The sequence below is a fragment of the Mustela nigripes genome, chromosome 1, assembly GCF_022355385.1.
Source record: "Mustela nigripes isolate SB6536 chromosome 1, MUSNIG.SB6536, whole genome shotgun sequence".
NCBI classification, from domain to species: domain Eukaryota; kingdom Metazoa; phylum Chordata; class Mammalia; order Carnivora; family Mustelidae; genus Mustela; species Mustela nigripes.
The window spans coordinates 80,377,162-80,399,870 of NC_081557.1; the positions used below are offsets into that span (position 1 = coordinate 80,377,162).

General features: G+C 47.0%; 1 protein-coding gene across 5 annotated transcripts in view; it reads right to left on the reverse strand.

Annotated features, from left to right (window-relative positions):
• Positions 1–2,621: 2,621 nt before the first annotated feature.
• The window catches only part of APLP2 (amyloid beta precursor like protein 2), an 84,549-nt gene continuing 64,461 nt past the window's right edge, over positions 2,622–22,709 (reverse strand). For 2 of the 5 annotated variants that reach the window (XM_059413804.1, XM_059413785.1), the window contains 11 exons: positions 20,223–20,353; positions 19,009–19,083; positions 17,432–17,590; positions 16,360–16,488; positions 12,942–13,041; positions 11,293–11,445; positions 9,778–9,813; positions 6,687–6,772; positions 5,916–5,990; positions 5,430–5,585; positions 2,622–4,163 (listed from right to left, as the gene is read on the reverse strand). In XM_059413804.1, coding sequence (XP_059269787.1) covers positions 4,062–4,163; positions 5,430–5,585; positions 5,916–5,990; positions 6,687–6,772; positions 9,778–9,813; positions 11,293–11,445; positions 12,942–13,041; positions 16,360–16,488; positions 17,432–17,590; positions 19,009–19,083; positions 20,223–20,353 — 1,202 coding nt within the window. In that variant the 3' untranslated portion in view covers positions 2,622–4,061. Of the gene's footprint in view, positions 4,164–5,429; positions 5,586–5,915; positions 5,991–6,686; positions 6,775–9,777; positions 9,814–11,292; positions 11,446–12,941; positions 13,042–16,359; positions 16,489–17,431; positions 17,591–19,008; positions 19,084–20,222; positions 20,354–22,709 lie in introns of those variants that run through there. The other 3 variants (XM_059413814.1, XM_059413795.1, XM_059413821.1) reach the window with 2 other exon arrangements.

Here is a 22,709-nt window from a genome sequence, read left to right on the forward strand (position 1 = left end):
ACCAGGCTATGAGTAAGTTTCTCTCAGTCCTCAAACAGAAGCCGGGGCCACCAGGGAGCAGAGTGGAGCTGGCGAGGGTGAGGCCGGCTGGACAGTCTGGGCTGGACACACGCCTCATTGCCATGGGCGTCTCCTTTCAAAATGAAAAAACAGACTCTTTCTAGCTACTCTATCTGGAGATCTGTATCAGTCCAAGATGAGGGAGGTATGCGAGCTCATTGCCAGCACATTTGAGTTTAACCCACCTCTTTACCGACCCTGTTTGGGCAACGGATGTGTAAAGGGAAACACTGCAATTTCACCTGCCCCAAGCTCCCCGGGGCCCATCGTCAACAGGAGTGATGGCAATGGATCAAAGTCTCACTAGCTAACCTGCCGGATGGGTCCTAGTCGACTGGCACCAGGCTGTGGGGTGACCCCAGGGACCATTGTCCTCCAGGACCAATGCACAGCGAGCGAGAGAATTACTGTTAACAGCGCTGAGCTTGGATCTCTGCTCTATCCCTTAGCAGCCGAAAGACCTCAGCTCTCTCCAAGATAAGAATACCCGCACTATAAAGGTTAAGACAATTAAAGGAGGCTGTGCCTGTAGAGCAGCTAGCAGATGGCAAGCCCAAAAATAAATTAAACTGGTCTGTTCGATCTGGAACCAGATAAGGAATGCTCCGTCTACATTTTCCAGCTGATACTGCAGAAGGTCAAGTGACAATATTTTGGAGATCACTCTGCCAGAAGCTCGCTTTAAGAATTAAAAGTTTCAGGGCGCCTGGGTGGCTCAGTGGGTTAAGCCTCTGCCTTTGGCGCAGGTCATGATCTCAGGGTCCTGGGATTGAGCCACACATCAGGCTCTCTGCTCAGTGGGGAGCCTGCTTCCCCCCCTCTCTCTGCCTGCCTCTTCCTACTTGTGATCTCTGTCAAATAAATAAAATCTTTTAAGTTTTGGGGTGCCTGGGTGGCTCAGTTGGTTGGGTGGCTAACTGCCTTTGGCTCAGGTCATGATCCTGCAGTCCTGGGATCCAGTCCCGAATCCCCCTCCCCCTTTACTCAGCAGGGAGTCTGCTGCTCCCTTTGACCTTCCCCCTTCTCATGCTTGCTCTCTCTCTCTCTCTCTCAAATAAATAAAACCTTTAGGAAAAAAAGAAAAGAATTAGAATTAGAAGTTTTGGTTTTTTTCATGGCTTTCCTGGCAGCAATCTGAGTAGTCAAGGGAGGAGGAAGAGGCAGACAGGGAAGTGCCGATGGTTACAAAGCAGCAGCCTGTTCAACGAGTGTGTCCCACGGTGCTTCCTGGCCCCAGGTTTGTAAAATACACGGTCATTATATTTGAGCATTCTAAGCAAGATGCATGCATCATATATGTACACACGAATATTTACAGACATACATGAAATGTTACCTTCACTGCACTATGCATGTAAACCAGCATTATGCTCATCTAGGGTGCACTCTAACATTAGCCCCTGAGTTTACTCTCACACATGTAGCCAGACACTAAAAATACTTAAAACACCAATGAAAACCACCCCCAGACACAAAGCTCTGTAGGCAGAGGTCAGAGAAAAAAAAACCCTTCAGTGAGAAAACAGCACCTCCTAGTGGCAGGTCATTAAAGAAACAGAAGTCAAGGCTGGAAAACACCTCTGAAAATCCAGCCACAATTCCGACTCCTTGTTTCCAGTTTCAAAAAGAAGTCTCATATTAATAAATATCAGTAACCCAAATTCAATATTGTTGGGCAAAACACTCAGCTAACTTTCCCTCTTACTTTTTAAACTAACCATGATCAAATAAATGATTGCTACAGATTTACAGGAAGTCAGTAACAGGAAGTCAATAGTAATTTTTTTTTGGTCAATAGTAAATTAAAGTGTCATGTGTAAACTCAGACTTGTCTTTGTGAAAAGGGATGTTAAGAGAAATAGTAAACTAAAGCAAGCAGCTCTTCTGAAATTTTACTTACAAAATTCACCAAAAAGGCTGCAAGATAAAAAGCAAAGCAAGCCCTCAGATTATAGACTGAAACTACATGGGAAATTTTGAAGGAAAAAAATCAGAGAAGTCCAACCAAATTAGCATTTTAGAAAACTTAAAACATGGTGGAGGAAATTAATGGAAATAATAATGAAAGAATAGTTCCCTTGGTTTTCATTTTTTTAATAAAGATTTTTTTTTAAGATTTTTATTTATCTATTTGTCAGAAGCACAGACAACTAACTACAGGCAGAACAGGCAGAGCAGGCAGAGGGAGAAGCAGGCTCCCTGCTGAGCAAGGAGCCTGATGTGCGACTTGATCACAGGACCTTGGGATCATGACCTGAGCTGAAGGCAGACATGAAGACATGACTGAGCCACACAGGCATCCCAGTTTTCATAATCTCTACACTCAACTTGGGGTTCACCACACTGACATCAAGAGTCACTCGCTCTACCGACTGAGCCTGCCAGGAGCCCCTCCCTTAGTTTTTATAAATGAAAAAATGGAATTCAAGCCTAAGAGCCAAATTGCTTGAGTGGCCAGATTTCTGTCCCTGTGGCAGAGCTTGGAACCTTCTAGGGAGGGCAGAATGGCTACCGCGATCATCACGGATTAACACCACGCCAATGAAAACAAGGAGTCTTGGTGGAAGTTAAAGTATTTATTGATGTGTTTCAACTGTACATTCTCCACAAATCAGATTAAGGAGTTTGTAGGTGAAGTTTATCTGTGCATAGTGGGAAGACACATGGATAAGGGAGGAGGGGGGAAGAAAGGAAAAAAAAAACCCTAAAAAACAAAAAAACGGTCACAGGGAAATAGAAAAAATTACACCACAGGTTACCAGAACCTCCAGACTAAAATAAAAAAAGGAGAAGAAAGAAAAAAACAGGAAAAAAAAGAAAAACTGTGAGCATCATCAACTATACAAGCATCACGAAGACTCAGGTGAAGGAAACAAAATCTCCAAAGCTTTCCACAGTGTCTACAGAGCATTTCGTTACAATGTGGAATATGCTCTTTGCACATAAAGCCAGTCCCACACCTCTCTCCCGGGGTGGGGTGGGGGGAGCGGGGAGGGCCACCCAGTACTGCGGTCTTCTCTGAGCAGCTGAGAGGCAGCTGCCGGGAGGGGGCGGCCAGGGAAGTCAGGGTATAACGGGGAGGGACGAGGCTCAGTGCCTCGGCGAGGTGGGCGGTGGGGGGGGGGGGGTATGTCCAAAGAGGAAAAGACAGCACGTGTGGACGTGACGGGGAAGGGAAGTGAGTAGTAAAAAGCTACGGTCAGTCAACGGCAGACAGTGGAAGAACGTCCTATACAAACTACAGGCTAATTTCCGCGGAAGAACTGGATTTAGAAGGAAAGCAGTATTGGCTGCCCTAATCTGTATACAGTAAGCTCCCTAAAAGCCGCCAAACCAAATGCTTTCAGCCTCCTGGGTGACACCAAGTTGCCCAGCACTGGGAAAACCAGACTTCCAAGAACCTGGTCCTCTGACATGATTTTGCGAGGGTCTCATGATGTGCTTGAATGGTCAATGACTGTTCCCGATCACGTTTGGTTTCTGGACAACTTTTTGGAAGCTAGCTCATTGAAAAAGGGAATACTGCCTTAGTTTCTTCTTCTTCTTCTTTTTTTTTCCCCCTAAGAAAAACCAGGACAGTGAATGAGCCTTAAACAGTGATTTATACAATGCAACTGGGACGGCCTGCACAGACAGTCTATCACTGAAAACCAATATTGTCCATTTACAGAGAGCATATGTGAGACAATACAATAGAAGTAGGATTTCTGATTAATTAAAAAAAAGAAAACTACATCAGTCAAATATCTGCAATAGATTTTTTTTCATTTCATTTAAGGTTTATATATCATATAGTTATATTAACATTTTTCACCCATTTAAAAGAATGGACATTGTGATTCTACAGTAGTATTTTATAGTCTTAATGATCCAGGAGGTCCGAATGGAAGCTGGAATCCTCTGGGAGCAACTGCTGGGCAGGAGTTGCTCCCAAACGTCGGGCCTCCCTCTCCTGGCCCACCTGCAGCGCCCGCTCCGACCGGCGCCGCGCTTCCTCCCGCTTAGATCTGCATCTGCTCTAGGTATTTGTAGGTGGGGTTTTCGTAGCCATGGTTCTGCATCTTGTTCAGGTGGCGCTCTTCTGGCGTGAGCATTGGGTCAACCTGGAAGGACGAAGATGGAAGATCACTGCACTGTCCCAGAAGAGAACCGCACAGGCGATCGGAAGATGGGAGCAGTGTGCTGTGCGGTCCCCCAGGAACCAAAATCTACCTGGTGTCCAACTGCCACTGGGCACAGCGAACCAGAGCTGGTGGCAAGGACACAGGAGGAGGAGGAGGAGGAGGAGGAAAAGAAGGGGGTCAAAGAGGCTGCTGAAACCTGTCCTAAACGCCGAGTCTGAACAAAAGAAAAGAGTGAACTGAATTTCCTAGCGGCACAGCGCCAACAAAGTCTCAGCAGTGCCACCAACTGTTCGGGACAGCCTCGGGGAGCAATCCCTGTAAAATAAGGACTGGGACCACATGATCTCTCGGGTCTTTTCTAGCTCAGAAATTCTACTACTAGGCAAGTATCCAGCAGGAGGTGAAACTAAGACACACATCTGGACTGATTTTCCAGAGCACATCACATTCCTTATTTATTGTATTCATTTTCTGGAACCAAGAAATTTGGACATTCCCATCACTCACCTCAAAATGAGTTGTAAGCAGTTCTAATTATGAATCACCAGAAGACGGAACTGAAACGCTCTGCTCTGGCTCTGAATTTCCTGTTGCTTTCTCCCCCCACTTAAAAAAAAAGACTACTGGGACTGAGCCTGGGTGGCTTAGTCAGTTAGGTTGGGGTGGGGTGGGGGGGGGCTCTGCTCCTCTCTCTCCCTCTCCCTCTGCCTCTGCCTGCCACCCTCCATGCTCTCTTTCTCCCTCTGTCAAATAAATAAATAAATAAATAAAATCTTTTTAAAAAATGAAAATAAAAATAAAAATACTATTTATTTCATACTTTGAACACTTACTCACGATTGCCACTGTTGCCTTATCTGTCATATACTTGGTTTGCTCCTCAAAAAAACCCAAGTCAACAACAAAAACAAAAATTAAAGAAGGGTATCGACAGTCTTTACTCTCAAATACCTAAATATATCAGAAAGAATGAAACACTAAGGAAATCATCTGAAAAAAGTTTTCACCCTCTGCACCAGAAAACACTCTTTTATGGTTTCCTCACGTTCACAGTCAAAGGCCCAAATTAATGTTAAAATGTGATAGGGACAACATAATTCAGTTGGGGCGAACTTCCAAGACTTGACCTGATAACCAAGTAACTGATTTAACCTATGAAATTGAAATGTTTGAATTCCATAAACCTCCCTGACAGCACAGAGCCAACCATCACCAGCTCGGGGCACAGAAAGGCCTGCTGCTCACCTCCACGATCCCATGGCTGATGGTGCCGTACTGTCTCTTCCTCAGCATCACCAGGCTGATGACGATGACCGTGGCAATGGCCACCGCGATGACCAACAGCCCAATGAGGGCGCTGCTGCTCAGACTGAAGTCCTCCCGCAGGGGCCCCACAGATTCCTACAGTAACCGAACAGATGTGCGACAAGGTCTCGGTGACTCTGCACGGCGGGAGACATGCATTCCAGGAGGGCCAAGCTCCTGGAGAGTCGTGACTCTGAAAACTAAGGGAGTGCCAAGGTCCCGCCTTCCAAGTAACCATCCCCATAACGAGAACTCCCACTTTTCCCAATCTCCACGGAGATCCTAATTTTAGCTTTCTTAGCCCAAAGTATGGAAAAATGGGGATGGGGGCCTTTGAAAGCTCGAAACGCCAGGCATCTCTCCATTTTTCCCTTGAAATGGAAAGAGTGAACTCCTGGCGTTGGGGGTCTGCAGCTGAACACATACCGGCTCTGCCTCCAGGCCGCCAACCCTCTCAGCATTGAAGATCATTTCCTTAACGTCCAAAGTCTCGTCGATGACCTGAAACAGTATGAAGAGGTCAGCAACTGGGTGCACGCGGACATTTAATACAAATGGAGCCGCTTCTTTTCCACTCCATGTATTATATGGTGGAGGGAAGCAGAGTCCTGAGGACACCCACTAACCAAGCAGTTCGTTACCTTCTAAACCCACTCCCCAAACCCCTCAAGGCGGAAGCAAGTGCGGACACAATGTTACTGCATCACAGCCGCCTCCTCAGGGACCTTCCCCTGCATTTCCCTTTAGGTAACCACCAAGGAGAGACATTTCAGGACAGACTACCAAGAAAGCATGTTTAAATATTGAACTCGGTCAAGAATAATCCAGAAAGTGCTCATAGAATAGTAACAGTAGATACAAACCTAAAGCAACAGAAGAGTGAATGTCGACTATATTCCAATTTCAAGTTACTAAATTTCTATACTCACTTGAAAACAGCCTCTCGTATTTGAGATCTGTAGGTGCCAGTCTATAGCAACAGATGAGCTACTGCTGAAAAGTGATTCTTTATCCCTTCTCATACCCAGATGCTCAACACCACAACCGATTTGTGGGAGCAGCTGGAGCCGACCCAATTTCTACCACACGGAAAAGGAACACACGGAGGTTCACCTGGGAAGCGTCCAGAACAATGCCACTCACGCTGATTAGTCTCAAAATTACAACAGGGCAGGGCAGAAGGGAGTGATGGCTCACCATATTTTCATCCACTTTATTCTTACTGTTAATCACTTTCTCCTCAGCACCGATCAGTCCTCCATCCTGCTCTCCCACTCCAGATCCTGTGTTGGGGAGAGATCACAGCAGAGTGTTTCCCAGGCTGGGCTGGCCTCGTGCCAACCTCACGGTAGCAGCAGACCCCCTCCTGAGGGCCGGGGAGCCCTCGCTATCACCTCCCCACCCCCATTGCCCACCCCGGCTACATGATATGCTACTTTATTCCCAGCTGTGGGGATGCACTGTGCTGTAAGGATGAACGGTACAGGCATTTTTCAGAGGACCGATGGATATAATGGAGGAGGAGAGTGCTTACTTATATCCAGCTTGGAAAAAGTGGAATGCCAGCCTTCAGAAGAGAATGTTTATTGTAATGAAAACAGAAGTGGAGTGAAGGCATTCTAAGCCTCACGTGAGATTACCAAGCGCCTGTTATCCCACGACCCGGTACCTCCACACCCTGGGCTCCCTCTGCATGGAGGCACCAGCGTACCAGCAAGGAATCTGCACGTCTGCCTCAAGCGTCCTATTTTATTCCACAGGCAATTCTTTCCGCCTGAGATACCCTCCTTGCCTGACCTCAAACACTTCCTGTTTGTCCTCCGAGCTGCAGCTCCTCCTGGGAGACATTCCCAGCTTGCGGCACTGAAAATCCTTGTTTATCCTCATTCGTCCTCCTCTGTGTCTCCCACTAGCCTGGCGCCCTCTGAGGGCTTAGGTCACAGATGTCACATCTTCAGTGGGGATCAGAGAAGGAACAGGAAGGAAGCATTCCACAGACAGGGAGAATTCTAAACACGAGGGTGGAAGGTACCTTTCTGTATATGGAGCAAGACTGGCCACACTCCTCTTGTCAAGGTCAGACATCGCCTGAGCCAATGTCACCTGAGCATGGCACCCCAAATGACAGTATGTGAAGATGTGGCGTGACAAGCCAGCACAAACCCGGCACAGAAGAACGGACGAGCACCCTCCTTATTTCCAGCTCCAAAAAGCGTGGGACTCCTAGTCATCCTCCCGGTTTCTCGTGAATAGTAAGATCACCACTGTATATGCATGTCTGTGATCTGAGCCTTCTACAGAGAGGTCCCCCTGCCAGCACACCCAGCATTCTAAGGGGGCAACGTGCATGTGAGGACGACTCACACCAAAGGACGTGCCAAGCACTGCTGTCCCTGGGCTTGCGAACAGTAACGCTGGGCCCAGCCACAGCCAAGCCTTCCAGCTCACAACCGCACTTGCTCTTGCTGCGGGGTGATGAGTAATAGCTACCCCAGGCGCCGATCACGCGGGCTCGCTACGGTCTTCACTCATGAGAAGGCAGCCAAAAATAATGCCGGTTTTTCCTAAAGCTTTCACTTCAAAGAGGAATTTCACAACTCGATTCTAGGGTGTGTTAAATCAGGGCTGGCTTTTGTAGTCTCAAAATGCCACTGGAACAGTATTACTGCCCGCCTACTACTTGAGAAAGAAGAATCTGGAGAGGTGCTGTCTCAGCAAGGATGCGGACGAATAAGCCTAGTAAACTCTAATCCTTCTGTCACTCCCTCTTCTCTCCTCCATCAGATTTTAAAGGTCACAGGGCAAGATCCTATTTGAAAAGTAACATGGCACTGAACCAACTAATTTCAAGTCCTACTACTAGTCTAGACCATTCTCAAATTCCTCTGGTGGCATAACGCACAGGTTTTCTTAAACACTGACCAAAACCATTTTGATTTTCTAGAAGAGATAAATAAGTGACATTAAGAGAACAAAAACTCATGTTCAAATTATTCCAGCTAATAACAACTGAAGTATGAGGACGAAAGCTAAGTAAACTAGGAAATTCACCTCTAGCTACAAATATCTAGGATGTACTGTTCAGAAGAAAGGGAACAAACACAGTCATCTCCAAGAAGAAGCATATTCAAGTAGAACCAAATCAGGTATTTACATATAAGTGATTTTTACAAGATCTGAACTGCACTCTCATGTTCTGAGGAAAAGCTGTGGCAAAAACCACAACATCAAATTCCTCGAGAACACTGCTCAGTCCAACCACAGTCTGCCAGAGCCAGCAGACAGGGCTCATAAAATACACCCTAAGAACACACTGACCCTAGGATGGCAGACTACCCAACTACCTGGGGAAATTCGGCAACACTATGGAACAGAAACGCATGGGCTTTGAAAACAAAGGAGCTGGGTTCAAATCTGAATTCCTCCATTTCTCAAAGTCATGAGTCTGAGCAAATCCTGCAACCTGGGGCTTCTTTAACCACCCAACCTGTCAGAGAGAGCTAAAACCCGACCATGAGGTATGCTCAGTGCATTAAATGAGAGCAAGCACGTGAGGCCCTCAGAGTGGTGCCTACGGAGTACTAGCACGTTCTGAAGTTTCGACGCTCACTACTGCGCAGCAAGAATTCACTTGTCACAACCTGTTCTGTCCACCAGCTTCTAAGCTTTTGAGGATGGCTACAACTCCGGACAGGAGACAAGTGGGCATCAACAAAGGGCCAGGTACAGTGAAAAGGAAAGGAAAGATGTAGTGGGAGCAGCAGAATGGGGGGGGTTGGGTGGGGGGGAAGAGGTCAAAGAAAACGACTGTCTACCTGCCTCTAAATCAAGCACATTTTAATTATTTTAAAAGATTCTTTTTTAAAGTAAACTCTACACCCAATGTGGGGCTCGAACTCCCAACCTGAAGATCGAGAGTCACAGGCTCTACTGACTGAGCCAGCCAGGCGCACCCGGTGTTATTTTCAAATATAGGAGCAATTCCAGCCAACCTGTTTAAGTTGTATATGCATTTAAAAATCTACCCAGACGAAAATGTTCCACAGAAACATCTGGATTCTCTGGGCATCCAGAAGGAAAGTTTAGGATGGCACCTTATCACCAACACCACTGACACTGGATTCTACGTGGGGGACGCAGGGCTATCTGGCTCCACTCCCAGCCACGCCTGAAGAAATGAGGTGGGAAGATCTCAGGTGATGGGATGACACAGAAAATGAAACTCCTGACACATGGGGGAAGTGAAGAGGAATGAGGTCTTTAAAGGTAACATCTTTGACAGACCAACCTTTTTTCATTGAGTGGTACAACTCCGGCTGAGTGTCTAGCAGAAAGGAAAACAATAAAAAAAAAAAATAGCACAAAAAGGAGATTAAGAAAGAAAATGGCTTCTTTCAAAATTCCTATCTGAGAATTTCTCTGTAACGTCAACAGAAAGTAAGCTTCCTTAAAGATATGCCCAAAATACCCCGCAAACAAACCAGGAGGTAAGAGCCGCCGCATATGGACTGGAAGGCAGGAGGGAAAGAACAGGTCTGCCTTGGGTCTTTGGGGGGAAATTTTCTGGGAGAGCCCCAAATTCTTCAGCTGAGCCCACACTTTATTTTTCTGAGGAAATAATAAAGTCAGTATCAACCATGGTTTTCTGAAACAGGGGAAAAGGTCCTAGTTCAGACCTGTGCAAGATGCCCTGGCCCGGAACAAGGTGTGTGAGCACGGCCTACCTACAGGCCCACGGAAGTCCGGCGTTGGGAAGGGTAGGGTTTGGGAACGAAGTGGTATCTCTTTATGTATCTGGCTCCTTTCTCAGATTCTGAGTACCTCAAGGTCACTCACACTGAACTGGTGCTTCTGGGGTAACTGGTTCAGAAGGCATTCAATTAAGGTCTGAAGGCCAAGCTGGATGCTCCCCATGGTCCTCGTTCAGCAGGTGTCTGGCCCGCACCACTCTATCTGACCACGGGCAGCTGACCACACCCAGGACTGCAGGGGCTCAGATCCTTACTCTCCCCCTACAAGCTACATGACCCCGGGCAGACACTTAACTTCTTTACATCCTGGAATGCCCAAATGAAGACAGTCCCGGGCACCAGGGGTATGATAAGGACTCTAGGGTTGTGGCCACGATTTTCCCTGTCACCCCCATTAGCAGTTAGCGCAGCAGACAAATAAATAGAAACTGATTCCACACCCTGGTCTCAGGGCACCTGGCTCAGCAGCTTGTTTATTTCTGGTGCAGACCCACAGCTTTTAAAGATCCTTTCAGACACTGAGAACCAGCAAGGGAATAGAAGGAAGCATGCCAGACCGGGAGTCACAGCGACAGGACTTCTGATCCCGCCCAACACACCCCTCCGCCCCCCGTACCAGAGGTGTCACCTTGAACAAGTCAAGCCTCCTCTGTGGCCTCTCCACGGTCTGCCCCCCCCCACTTGTTATGAAAAGCTGATGACCTCACATAACATGGAAGTGCTATTTCAGCAGCAGAGTGAGGTCCACGTGCAAGGAGTCACACAGTCTGGTGGCAGCTGACAGGACCAGGAGAAAGAGAGGGTTTCACACAAACCATCTATGAAGTGGGAGAGCTACTACTAACCTCATGGGGATCCGGAAGCCAACCACCTGAAGGCCCCCAGCATGGTGCCTGCACACAGCAGACGCTTGGGGAATCCAGTTTCCTTTTCCCTGCCCAGCTGTCCCACCAGGCTCTAAAATGCTCCCTTCAACTTTCTAACTGGGTGCCACACCCTGCCCAGGCCAGCCCCGCCAGCAACTGGGCCGCCAATCGTGCGATCATACACACCTTCGTTCTCAGGTAAGGATGGGAAGGGATGGAAGGGACGGAACGGCGGGATCTCCTCACTTTCCTCGGAGCTCACCCGGACGTCCACGGGCGTCTCGGAGATGGAGGCAGTGAACTGGTCCATGTCGGCCCGCTGCTCCTGAAGCAGCTCGTCTGACAAAGACAGACACGGCAGCGAGTGGCTTTCAGAAATACCGCCAGTGTGAACGAGGCTAAGCTGGTCATTCTGCTGAAGGGAGCATCTCGCCAGCTCACAAGGCAGCAGATGACTCCCTCCTACCTACGACTCTGATTCCATACCACTGCAGAACCCCAGCACCAGGAGCCCAGGGCCCCCATCCCCCCATGCCCCTCTCCTCTAGGAACTCACTCTGGGGCTCAATGGTTTCTTCCCACAGCAGAGATCTGATGCATGCATAGGCCAGGACCCCCAAATCTGTACCTCCAATTTACTGCCCTGTCCTCTGGCTCACCGGCCAGCCTCCCTTACACCCGCACTTATGTCTAGCAGCAACTTCTATTTTCTCCTGTAGAAAGAGAACGCTTTTCCTCAGTAAAGGGGCGCCACCGTCCTCGCTGCTGACAGTGGAAGCCTGGGCCCTGCCCTCAGTGTTTCCTGTCCCTCTGCCCAGCAGCACAGCAGGCTCACCCCTCCTCTGCCACGTGCCCTTCAGACCCATCTCTGTATTTCCTCCATGACTATCACACTGCATTTCTCGCCTGGATGTTTACAATGGCTTCCTGGCAAGTTTGTCATTTTAATACCACACAGCAGCCAATGAATTTTTTTTTTAATTCCTGTTCTTTTTTAAAGCATAATACAGATCTAGTCACTCCCTAGTTTAAAACCCTCTAAAGGCTGTTCTCCTAGAATAAAACCCACACTCCTTGATTTTGCTAAAATCTCTGCAAATTGGCCTCTGCTAACTTCTTTAGCCCCCTTACTCCCTCAGTGTTCCAGCCGATCTACTCAAATGTGTCCACCTGACTAAAGCTTCAGGCAGCTGCAGGAGTCTTTCCTCCGCTCACCGTGTCCTGCCCCTCAGGATCTTTGCGCAGGAGGCTCCTTCTCATCACGTGGATCCCAGGCTACTGTGCTGACACAGCCTCCCCGACGACCCAGCTACTCTCCGCCGCTCCACTCTGTTCTCCCCACCACGTGGCACCCCTTGTCTTGTTTTCCTGACTCCCCTACTGTAACATGACCTCCTGGACAGACCGACTGCTGTCTGTGACACACAGCAGACATTGTGTTTGCCAAATAAACGAAGAAGATGAAGAGCACGAAGAGGGAGGGAAGTGAGAACGTGTGTAAAGCAGGTGCCTTAACTGCAAGGAAGGAGTTAAGGAGGAAAAGGGCAACAGGAAGCTCCCCAGGTGCCCCGCAATTTCACACATTGGAGTTTTTCTTCTGGTCACAGAGTCAAGGTCAAGAAACTCAAGGCTCTGTGGCTCCCAGCCAGTGCATCTGTCCAGGGTTACTCCCTGACCTTGCCACGTAAGCTCTAGTGAATTTGAGACTTAAAACCTGGTGGCTAATGCCTGGCTTCCCAGCCCTGGATGCCCCGATTTCTCTCATCTTGCACTGCTGACACCCCTGAGCCTCAGCCGGAAGTCCCACTGGACCTCGAGACAAACCCAACACCCACCAATTTCCTCTTGGATTTCTTGGGCTACGTAAGGTACTTTGTAGAGCAGGGAGAGGCTCTGGTTCCTTCTTTCTTCAATCACATGGAGATGTGTCATCACCTGGAGGCACAGAACGGCAGAGCGGCCTTGTTACCAACAGAGCCAGGCCCAGAGCAAACTTGGCAGATGCTCACTTCCTCAAAGATCAGCTGAAAACGTATATTCTCCACAAAGCCCAGCAAAGCAGCTGGCCAGAGGAAATGTACCCAACCCCACCCTGACTTACTGACCCCTACGTACAACAGTCCCCCCCTTATCTGTGGGGCCTATGTTCCAAGACCTCCCCTGGATGCCTGAAACTGCAGACAGTACCGACCCCCATGTACACTGGGTTTTCTTCCAACGCATACATACCTAGAACAAAACTCAATTTATAAACTAGGCACAATAAAAATAACCAGCAATAAAAAAGAACAATCATACTATAATAAAAGGGATTTAATGTGGTCTCTCTCTCAAAATACCTTCTTGCACTGTTACCCTTCTTCTTGTGATGATGTGAGAAAATGCTATGTGAGTTGACATGAGGGGAATGACAGAGGCCCTGTGAATAAAGTTAGGCTCCTAATGACCTCCTGAGGGTAAGGGGCGGGGGGGGGGGGGATAATTCGCTTCTGGGCTGCAGCTGACTGTAGGTAACTAAGACTACAGAGAGTGAAGCCTCAAATTGGGGGCAGCACACTGCTGTAGAAGACTATGTTTAGACTGTATGTAATACCCCTTGACGATCTGAGAATTTATCCAGAGAATGCTTGGAGTTAAAAAAAAAAGTATTTTAAAATTTACTCTAGGCAGTTACTGATTTGATTTTTATACAATGCACTTAGTAACTGTACTAATCGAGAGTAAAAAGCACCCTAAATTATACGATGCCGGATACTCAGTAAGGTTTTGCTGAGTGACAGATGGAGGGAGTCCATTCTTACCACTGGTCAGACTGGATGGAGTAAAAAGAGAATGAAATCATGAGCTGGAAAGTACATCTCCATGGAGAGGAGGCCACTCATGGATTTGCTTAGTGAAGTAATTGCTTGAAATGATTATCATGGTGAATAACATAACAAGTTTATTCACATTTAACTGAATTAGTTAGTCCTTCCAAAATTTATGCCAAGGTACAAGTAAACATGATTTTAGGGAGCGATAAAGACTTACTTACAACAGTTCTAGGTTGTTCATGTTTTTTAAAAAAGGAAAAAACCATCAAAAATGGTCATTTACTCTTAAAGCTTTTCTCAGGGTGGAAATGAAAGGTAACCTGGGCTAACATCCACCAGAAGGCCACAGTGAGGCTTTATGTCCCCGTAAATGACGCAAGCTAATCCAGGATGGTTACACTTGCAGTTACCATGCTCGTCCTAAAGAGGGCGCTCTAAGCCTATGGCTTAATTAGTGGGCTTGAAGCCATTAGTATGGTCAACATGGAAAAAAAATTAAATGGAAAGATGCTTTTTTGTAGATTGATGTCTCTCTGACCTTTAAAAGCAGGGATGAAAGCAATTTAATTTTATATTTGCCATTCTTTCAATCAAGTAAATTGATGGGAAAGCACAAGAGTAAGTGCCTTAGAAAATGCAAATGGAAAGTGAAAATGCACCACCCACAGTCTTTGCAAGCGTGTGGATGCTGTTAAACTTCCCATGATTTACAGAGCCATTTGATTGAGGACGGTTCTTGTGCCCCCAGAAGAAACAAGAGCAACAGCGTGGAATACAGGACACCCGTATCTTCCCAGTGAGCCCTGAGCTACAGCAGGTGGGGTAGGAGAACCAGACCGTTCACAGCGCAGACTGAACATGCATGCCGCAACTGGCTGAACGTATTCAGCGTTTTCTAAAGTGTAGAAAACAGGGAACATGCAAAAGTTTGTGTAGTTCAGCAGCCAAGTTCTACTAGAACTAAGAGCTTAGAGCACAGAGCAAATACCATAGAGGAAGAGCCGGGTTTTCCCCCCGGGGATCTGCTAAGAAAGGAGGGCGTTCTACTCCCCACGCCATCTGCTGTGGCACTTGTGAGCCTGCCAGCAGACACCTCCTTCCTTCTACTCTCCTTTCCTTCTACTCTCACGCCATATACTGCATGATAATCTAGATTCCCCACAAAAAAAAATCTGAAGAAAAAAAAAAGTCATGATTTTTGTTTATGTTTTCTTGTTTGTTTTCAAAAAAACCAAGCAGACCTGAAATCTAGCCCCTGTCAAGGTGGATGCATTGTTCCACCTATACTTCCTGGAAGCTACTCTAGGACTTGGCCTTCTGCCTTCTCTCTTACTCCAACCAGCTCAAAGCAAAGCCTTGAGCTCCAGGTCCATGCCAGATGCCTCCTGGGGTCCCCAGAGCCATCCCTGTCCAAATTCTCCCACTCTTTCTCGTTCCCCCAAACATCCAGCTTCTGGAGTTAACTCTGTATGTGTAAGGGTAGTTCTTCATCTTCATGGCTACTGTAATTAATACTACACTGATGGTGAGTTGCTCAAGGGTACACGTGGGATTCCACTCTACAAGGTCAGATGCTAGCACAGGGTCTGGCATGTGGACAGCAGGCTTTCCAACATCTGAACCAAGGGAGCAGCCACCGCGGTTGCAAGACTTCTGGGCTGACTGCCTTGCAACCGTAATACACACTCGGCAAGAGGCTGGGAGGCGAGTCTCTGGGGAGATGGGCAAGTCCCCGCAGCTAAGTGCATCCCATGGACACTGGGCAGTCAGCACAGCACTCGATTTAAAATAGGGGAGGAAATTAAATATGATCAGTTGTGTCATGACAAGGCCCTCTAGGAAAACCAACAGGCTAAACTATTAGACTTGCTGGTTTATAGGGAAGCCAGCAGGCTTGTAGGCCAGGCTTCTTTTCTATAAACACAAGAAGAGTAAAACGCAAGTTAACGGAGGATACTGAAATTAAGAGGATCCAGAAACAAATCTCTCCAGATCACTGTAAAGGAAAGCTGGGCCCCGCATGGAACAAAACCAAGGAATGTACCACTGTCTGTCTCAACTAAAACTCATGTACAAAACAAACAAAACAATTTTTAGAATTACTTGATACAGTTGCATATATCCATTCATTCATCTGAATGAATGGATATGTGCAAACTATGTATCATTCAGATATGTATATATCTGTACGTATTCAAATATTCATTTTGGTGGTACCCAAAATCAGAAATAAACAGGTATAAAAAAGACTGAAAAACTGACTTAGCCCTTCAATATAATTCATGCATTCCTAAACTTCCAGAAACTCTTTTAAGTAGAAATAACCTAAAAGAAGAAAGTACGGAAAAGGGGTTTCTACTATCAGCACCGCCCGACCACTGATCAAAGCAGTCTCCCCACTAGAGATGCTCCCACCGCAATTTCTACTGTCTAGTTGTACCTGGGATTTCATCTGGGCTGCCTTTTCTGGGTCAACAGCCAACACATGCTGGTAATGACGGATGGTATGCAGGCGATCTTTGTTCTCGGCGCGGACGTAACGCCGCAAGGCCTGGAGAATGCGATGAGGCTGCAAGAGAGAACAGTAGTTTAAAGACCCGGACACTACAGAATGAAAATAGGCAGGAAAGCAAAGCTTAAAAGCACTCACCTAAGAATGTAAAGTCCAGTCAGGCATAAGGATGAAAGCTGTGCTTTTTAAAGCTTTTAGCTTGCCCAGTAGCAAGAAACTAACCTTTCCACACAAAGTACCAAAAACTAAGTTCCAAAGTTATACTGGCTCCTTAACCAACAGTGTTTTCCAGAATCTCTAGCCCACTCTCCCACTCAATCTCTCCTCTTTACTGGGTTAAGCATCTGACACCTTAATTACAAGGTCAGCAGCCCCTGTGTCACCCAGAAAGACTCTACTTGCTCACTTAAGAAGGATACCAATTAAAAAAAAAGAAAACAGGAAGAAGGATACCAATATCTTACTTTCCAGTACTTTCCATCCCCCCAAAGCAAGGGGAGTTAAGAGATTAAGTTAACATTAATTTAAGAGATAAATTAACATTATAGTTAAGAGATAAAGAAGCAGGAGGTCACTAGCACAAAGGGCTTTGAAAAAAGTTCTTTTACCCCTTTGTTCATAATCTTATTTAGAACAGAGTAAGTGCCAAAGCTTTGAAAGGCAGGTTTTTATTCTTTGAAAGTAAAGCTACTACAAAATTCAAGAACTGAGTAACTACCAACCAGTATCGTGAGGTCAGACACTTCTGTATCACAATCGGCACACACAGGCAGAAAGTGTGGTGCTCCGGTGACCTAAGCACATACTAGAACATGGTACCTCTTTCTCCCTGCTCCGCTTTCCTTGCCTCCTCCAGCCTCGCCGGAACTCATCATAGAAATGTGATCATTTTGCTGACCCGTGTATCATCATCCGTGGGTTCTACATGTGGCCTACACTAGAGCCGGCAACCCTGACGACAGCGCTCGTCGTCAGTGACCGGGCTCTGCACACCACTTACCCGCGGCGGGTCGGACTGCAAGGCGGCGAGGTAATTCTCCAGAGCCATTCGGCGGCGGTCATTCAGCATGGCTTCCACTCGAGCCAGGTGGGTTTCCACCAGTTGCTGCTTCTCGCTGGCTGCCTCTTTCTCCAAGGCTTTCACCATAGCTTGGAAGTGCTAAACCGAGAAAGCAGGAATGGCATGTAATTCACGGCGCCTGGAGGAAGTCTAAGCAAACAGCCTGAGCCCCCATTGCTCTTCTCCTCGCCCAGAGCCTGTGCAAGTCGGTAACAGGGTCAGAGGAGTGGAGCAAGGGTAAGATCCAAGTACACTCTGAATGCTGTCAGAAAAATCACAACCTCATCCAATGAAAGCATGTTCGATCTGAGCATCAGAGTCCAAATCAGCACTTCTGTCGCTGAAATCACCAGTGTTGCAAGCCCAGTGTGGGCTTTCTCAATGTGCCCTGCAAGAGGAGGAATGCTGTCCTTTCCACACTATGGCCAAGGCGCCCAACTTCCAAATCCTGAGACACAGACCAACGGGAGCTAGAGTTTGAAACATATCCCAACAGCATGGTAGGTTATGCTGAGTCATTCACATCAAAGTCCTGAATGAAGGGCAAGTTATCTCTGAAGTACCTGGCCAGGCTTGAAGGTAAAGTTTGAAGGCCGTGGAACTAAATTTCTCTGCATAGGATGCACTGACTATGTAGAAATTAACACTCTCAGATTTTCAGAGTGATTGATAAAAAAGAAAAGGTGTCCCAATAAAGTCTTAACATCGCAAGAAGCTAGACTTCAGTGAATCATAAACACAAACTGATTTAAAATGCAACCTGCTTTATGAAACCCAAATCAGTCTTATAAATTGCTATCCCTATTCCTAGCAACACTCTCTTCTATTCAAGGGGCACCCAGCTGCTGCTAAGACTCTAAGGTTACATTCTTGCAAAGTTAGAAGATGGACTGGTACCTCAGAGTGTCTTATTGTCTGCCTTTTGAATTTTGAAGAAGTGTGCAAAAACAGAACTCAGGGGGCGCCTGAGTGGCTCATCCAGCTCAGTGTCAGACTCTTGGTCTTGGCTCAGGTCACAATCTCACCGGTCTTGAGATCGAGCCCCTACCCACGCTCTGGAAGGAGGAAAATTCCCTCTGCCCCTCCCCCAACTCACACACACTAATGCTCATGCACACACATGCACTCTCTTTCAAATAAATAAATCTTTGAGAGAGAGAGGGAAAAAAAAAAAAAGAATTCAGTACTGCTGAAAAACAAGTCACAGCCTAAGAATGAAGATGACCGAGGATTTTTGCCAGGAGAGCAGAATTAACAAACAGAGGCAGCTAAGGTTGCTTTCTGGCATGAATTCGGTGTGTTCTGGTTGGTTTGCTTTGCTTCTACTACAGGTGATCAGTTCTAGAGAATGCCAGTATGGAGGTGAGAAGAAAAAAAAAAAAGGCCACTTAAAACGTCCCTGTAACATAAGCTCTCGACTGAGAGACAGTGTCAAACTCTAATTTCCTGGGCGTCTGGCTCTGACTGGGTTTCAGAGGGCCAGGCTGCAGGCTCTGTCCCTAGAGAACGCATCCTACCTGAATGAGAGTCTGCCTCTCTGCTTTCGGGAGGTTCTTGGCCTGAAGCTCAGCCTCTTCCCATTCCTTCTTTACCTAGAACAAAGGTCAAAGCCACTATCACCAGAGAATCATCTCTGAAACAATCCCCCCATTTTCTAACACCACCGCCAGGCCCTGAAATCTAATAGAGGAAACTGTACCATATGACCCCTCACGAGCTCAGGGCTGTTCAAGCTTGTTCACAGAATTACTGTCTCAGAAGCTCCCAGACCATGACCATCCCCAGACAGAGCCTCAACTCCATGACCTCCCTGTTCTAGATAACCCCAGGCGAGTTATTTAAAAGTCTTTGTGCCTTAGCCTCCTCACAAATGTAAAATAATGGGAGTGAGCACCATGTTTTATACCTACTTCTCAGAACAGTTGTGGATAAAAGAAAACGACAAATATTCCCCGAAGTATAAGCCCAGCACAGGTGATGTGTGAGCTTTTAGGCAGTATTCAGACAAGAAATTCTTTTCAATTTTCTTTCAGTCTTCCTAAGTAACTCCAGGAGAGATCTGCACTATGGCTCACCAGGTTGCTCTAACACTTACAGCTCTTTTGAGAAAGCATCCTGAGGGGCACCTGGGTGCCTCACTCAGGCTTCTTGTTCAGTGGGGAACCCACTTCTCCCTCTCCCTCTGCTGCTCCCCCTTACTTGTGCGCATGCACATGCTCTCTCTCCCTCTCTCCTCTCTTGTTGCCAAATAGAAAGATAAAATCTTAAAAAAAAAAAAAAGAAAAGAAAAAAGCATCCTGAGACTCAGAAACTTCAGCAGGCAACAGCACCTAGCTAGAGTGTGTTAATTCAGGTTTGCCCTCGTCTATTTTTACAGCTACCTGTTCTAATGGCAAGACACTAGCTTTCTATTTACAACAGTTAAATAGTTTCCCTCCTTAAAATAAAAAAAATTTTTAAAAGCTAGTTCACAGCAAAGAAAAATAACAAGGATGTAATGGTTATAGGAAGTGCTCCACAGAGTCTGAACACGATACGTACTTAGAGTAATTATATTATCGGGGGACAGGTGCTGGGCTTGCCTAGAAGAGGGCCCCGCTAACCTCTCACACTTTACCTATCCTAACAAAGCATGACAATCTGGGGGGGATGGTGTCCCTTTTCTTCAATGATGAAAACCCTACTACCCAATGCCAAACACCAGGAGCCTAAGGGAAGTGCCAAGCTTTACCCTGTCCATCCGGTTGCGGTGCCGTATTTCCAGCTGCTCCTTAGCCTTCTGGAAGCGGGCATGCTCATTGTCATCTGCAGAGGTCTCAAAATACACATCGACATCATTGGTTGGCAGAGGAGTTGGGGGAACTGAAAAGAAATGACAAGAGGGGTTCCCTTTGGGGGTCAAGCCCAACACGGAAAGTGCGTTGGGCTCTAGGAAGAAGGCCGAGCAGAGCACCTGCACGACGAGCTAGCTGGCCTTGCACTGTGCTCCCAGGACACGGTGCTCCTGTTTGCCAAGACACCACTTGGTCAGATCACAGTGCTCCATCTTCCTCACGTGACATTCGGCCACCAGGCCAGTCCGTGCCCCCCTGCTATCTTTGGCACCAGCCAGGCACCTACTTAAGGACTTCAGGGGAAGAAAAAGAAATCCTCAATACCTTCCCACAGTTCCTGAAATCATACAAGCTAAACTCTAATCATTTACTGCTGTCACTGATGGCTCCTAGCCAGAGACAAGGGCAGGTATCAGACCTGCAAAGGCACCTTCCCCAAATTCTCCATTCTGAAAGGAACTTTAGTGCTGAATGGTGTTTGCACAGAGACTGCGTAGAGGAAGTCCAAGCGGCTTAGCTCTAATGTTTTAGTTACAAATAGGACTGAAGAGGTCTTAGAACACCAGGGATAAGAGGGACGACACTAAGTTGCTGTATTTGACAAGGACACACCACATAGTGTGAAGATACTTTGGGAGTTTCAACCCATGGCACTCACTGGCCTTACGAGGTCACCGTTAGAAAACACACTCCCTGCTGGTCAAGCATTAAGGGCTTACTGGCCCCAGGCAAGTGAAGAGCTAGCAGCACAATGGTGCCAAACCGTATAAAGGAAAGGTTTGAGATGACAAGTTTACCTGCCTGACCCCTTAAGAAATACAAAAACTGGGACTTGCCCAGTTCACTCCCAATTTCCCAAGCCAGGGCGGAAGGACAAAGAACTTGCTAGTACAACTTGCTGTATAATATTAGAGCTAAGTGGAGAGCCAATACCAAACCCAATGAATTTCAATACAGAAATAAAGTCACCTTACTTCCAGAACTGTGTAGCTGTAACACAACACTGAAATAACTGTAACTGACAAATGCAACTACAAATCAGTCAGCCACTCCAAAGTTCTGCCGCCAAAGCATCTTTCCCTCAGCTTTAAACCTAAAAGCTGCGACTAAAATTTTGTCAAGAATGTCTGGCTCCTACATAAAGTTTAAAGACGATCGCCATAGCCAATTTTCAGATTAACCAAATTAGAATACACAGCTTCACAAGCCGCCTTCCCCGTGATACTCCAAAGCTCCGCTGGGAGAATTTCAAAGCCCTGAAGTCCACCAGTGCCAACGAGCATGCTGCCTTCAGCAACGCACGTCTGCAGCTTAAAGGCTTATGTGTTGGAGACAGTCTTCGGTTCCTATCACTGGGCTGGATAAAGAGAATATAAAACTCAAGCTGCCTCCACCCCCTGGAACAAAAAGGTAAAGGCAGAGCAGCCCCAGAGCTCTACTGGAACCCAGAACTACAACCATGTCCTTCTGTCCATGTGAAAACAACCAGCTTAAGAAACCAGCACATTTGCCCACCTCTGACCCCTCCGGGGAGGGGCACACACTTGACCAGAGGCACAGTGATGCTTCTAGGCTCTCAAAGCACTCAACCGGGGACCCCACAGATCTATGAACACCAAGCTTCTCTGTGGCAAGTCTTCCCTACCGTAACCACTGGGAAACTACAATTCTGTAGACTGCAGAGCCAGGAATGTAGAGGACAGCCATTCCATCACAGCTGCCAGCACTATCTATGTGATCCTCTGGGAACAACTGTCTCTCTGCATTCAGGGAGATCTTTAACGACCCAATTCCTCGGGATTCACCCCCAAATAATGGGTGTTGCACCTTAGTTTAAGTAATTTACAAAGCAGGAAGTATCACAATAATTTGTCTTTCCTGAACAAAGAAGTTTCTGCCACCAAAGTTCCCTAAGGACTCATATTGTTTCCACACTTTCAATTATTTCTAATAAAAACAGCTTTTCTACAGAGCAGCAGCTGGAGTGGAGGTGCTAAAAGCATACCATATCATGTTAAGATTTAAAACAGCTTTCGGGGATGCCTGGGTGGCTCAGTTGGTTAAGCAGCTGCCTTCAGCTCAGGTCATGATCCCAGCGTCCTGGGATCGAGTCCCACGTTGGGCTCCTTGCTCCGCGGGGAGCCTGCTTCTCCCTCTGACTCTGCCTTCCACTCTGTCTGCCTGTGCTCGCTCTCACTCGCTCTCTCTCTGACAAATAAGTAAATAAAATCTTTAAAAAAAAAAAAAAACAGCTTTCGGTGGGGGAGGAAAGAGGAACATGAAGGAATCTGAATGAAAATCCATCAGAAGCTACAGCCCAACATCTTTAAAGCAAAAGCCAGAAAGGACCAGCAACTCCTTACTCTAACGAGCTCCAGGATCAG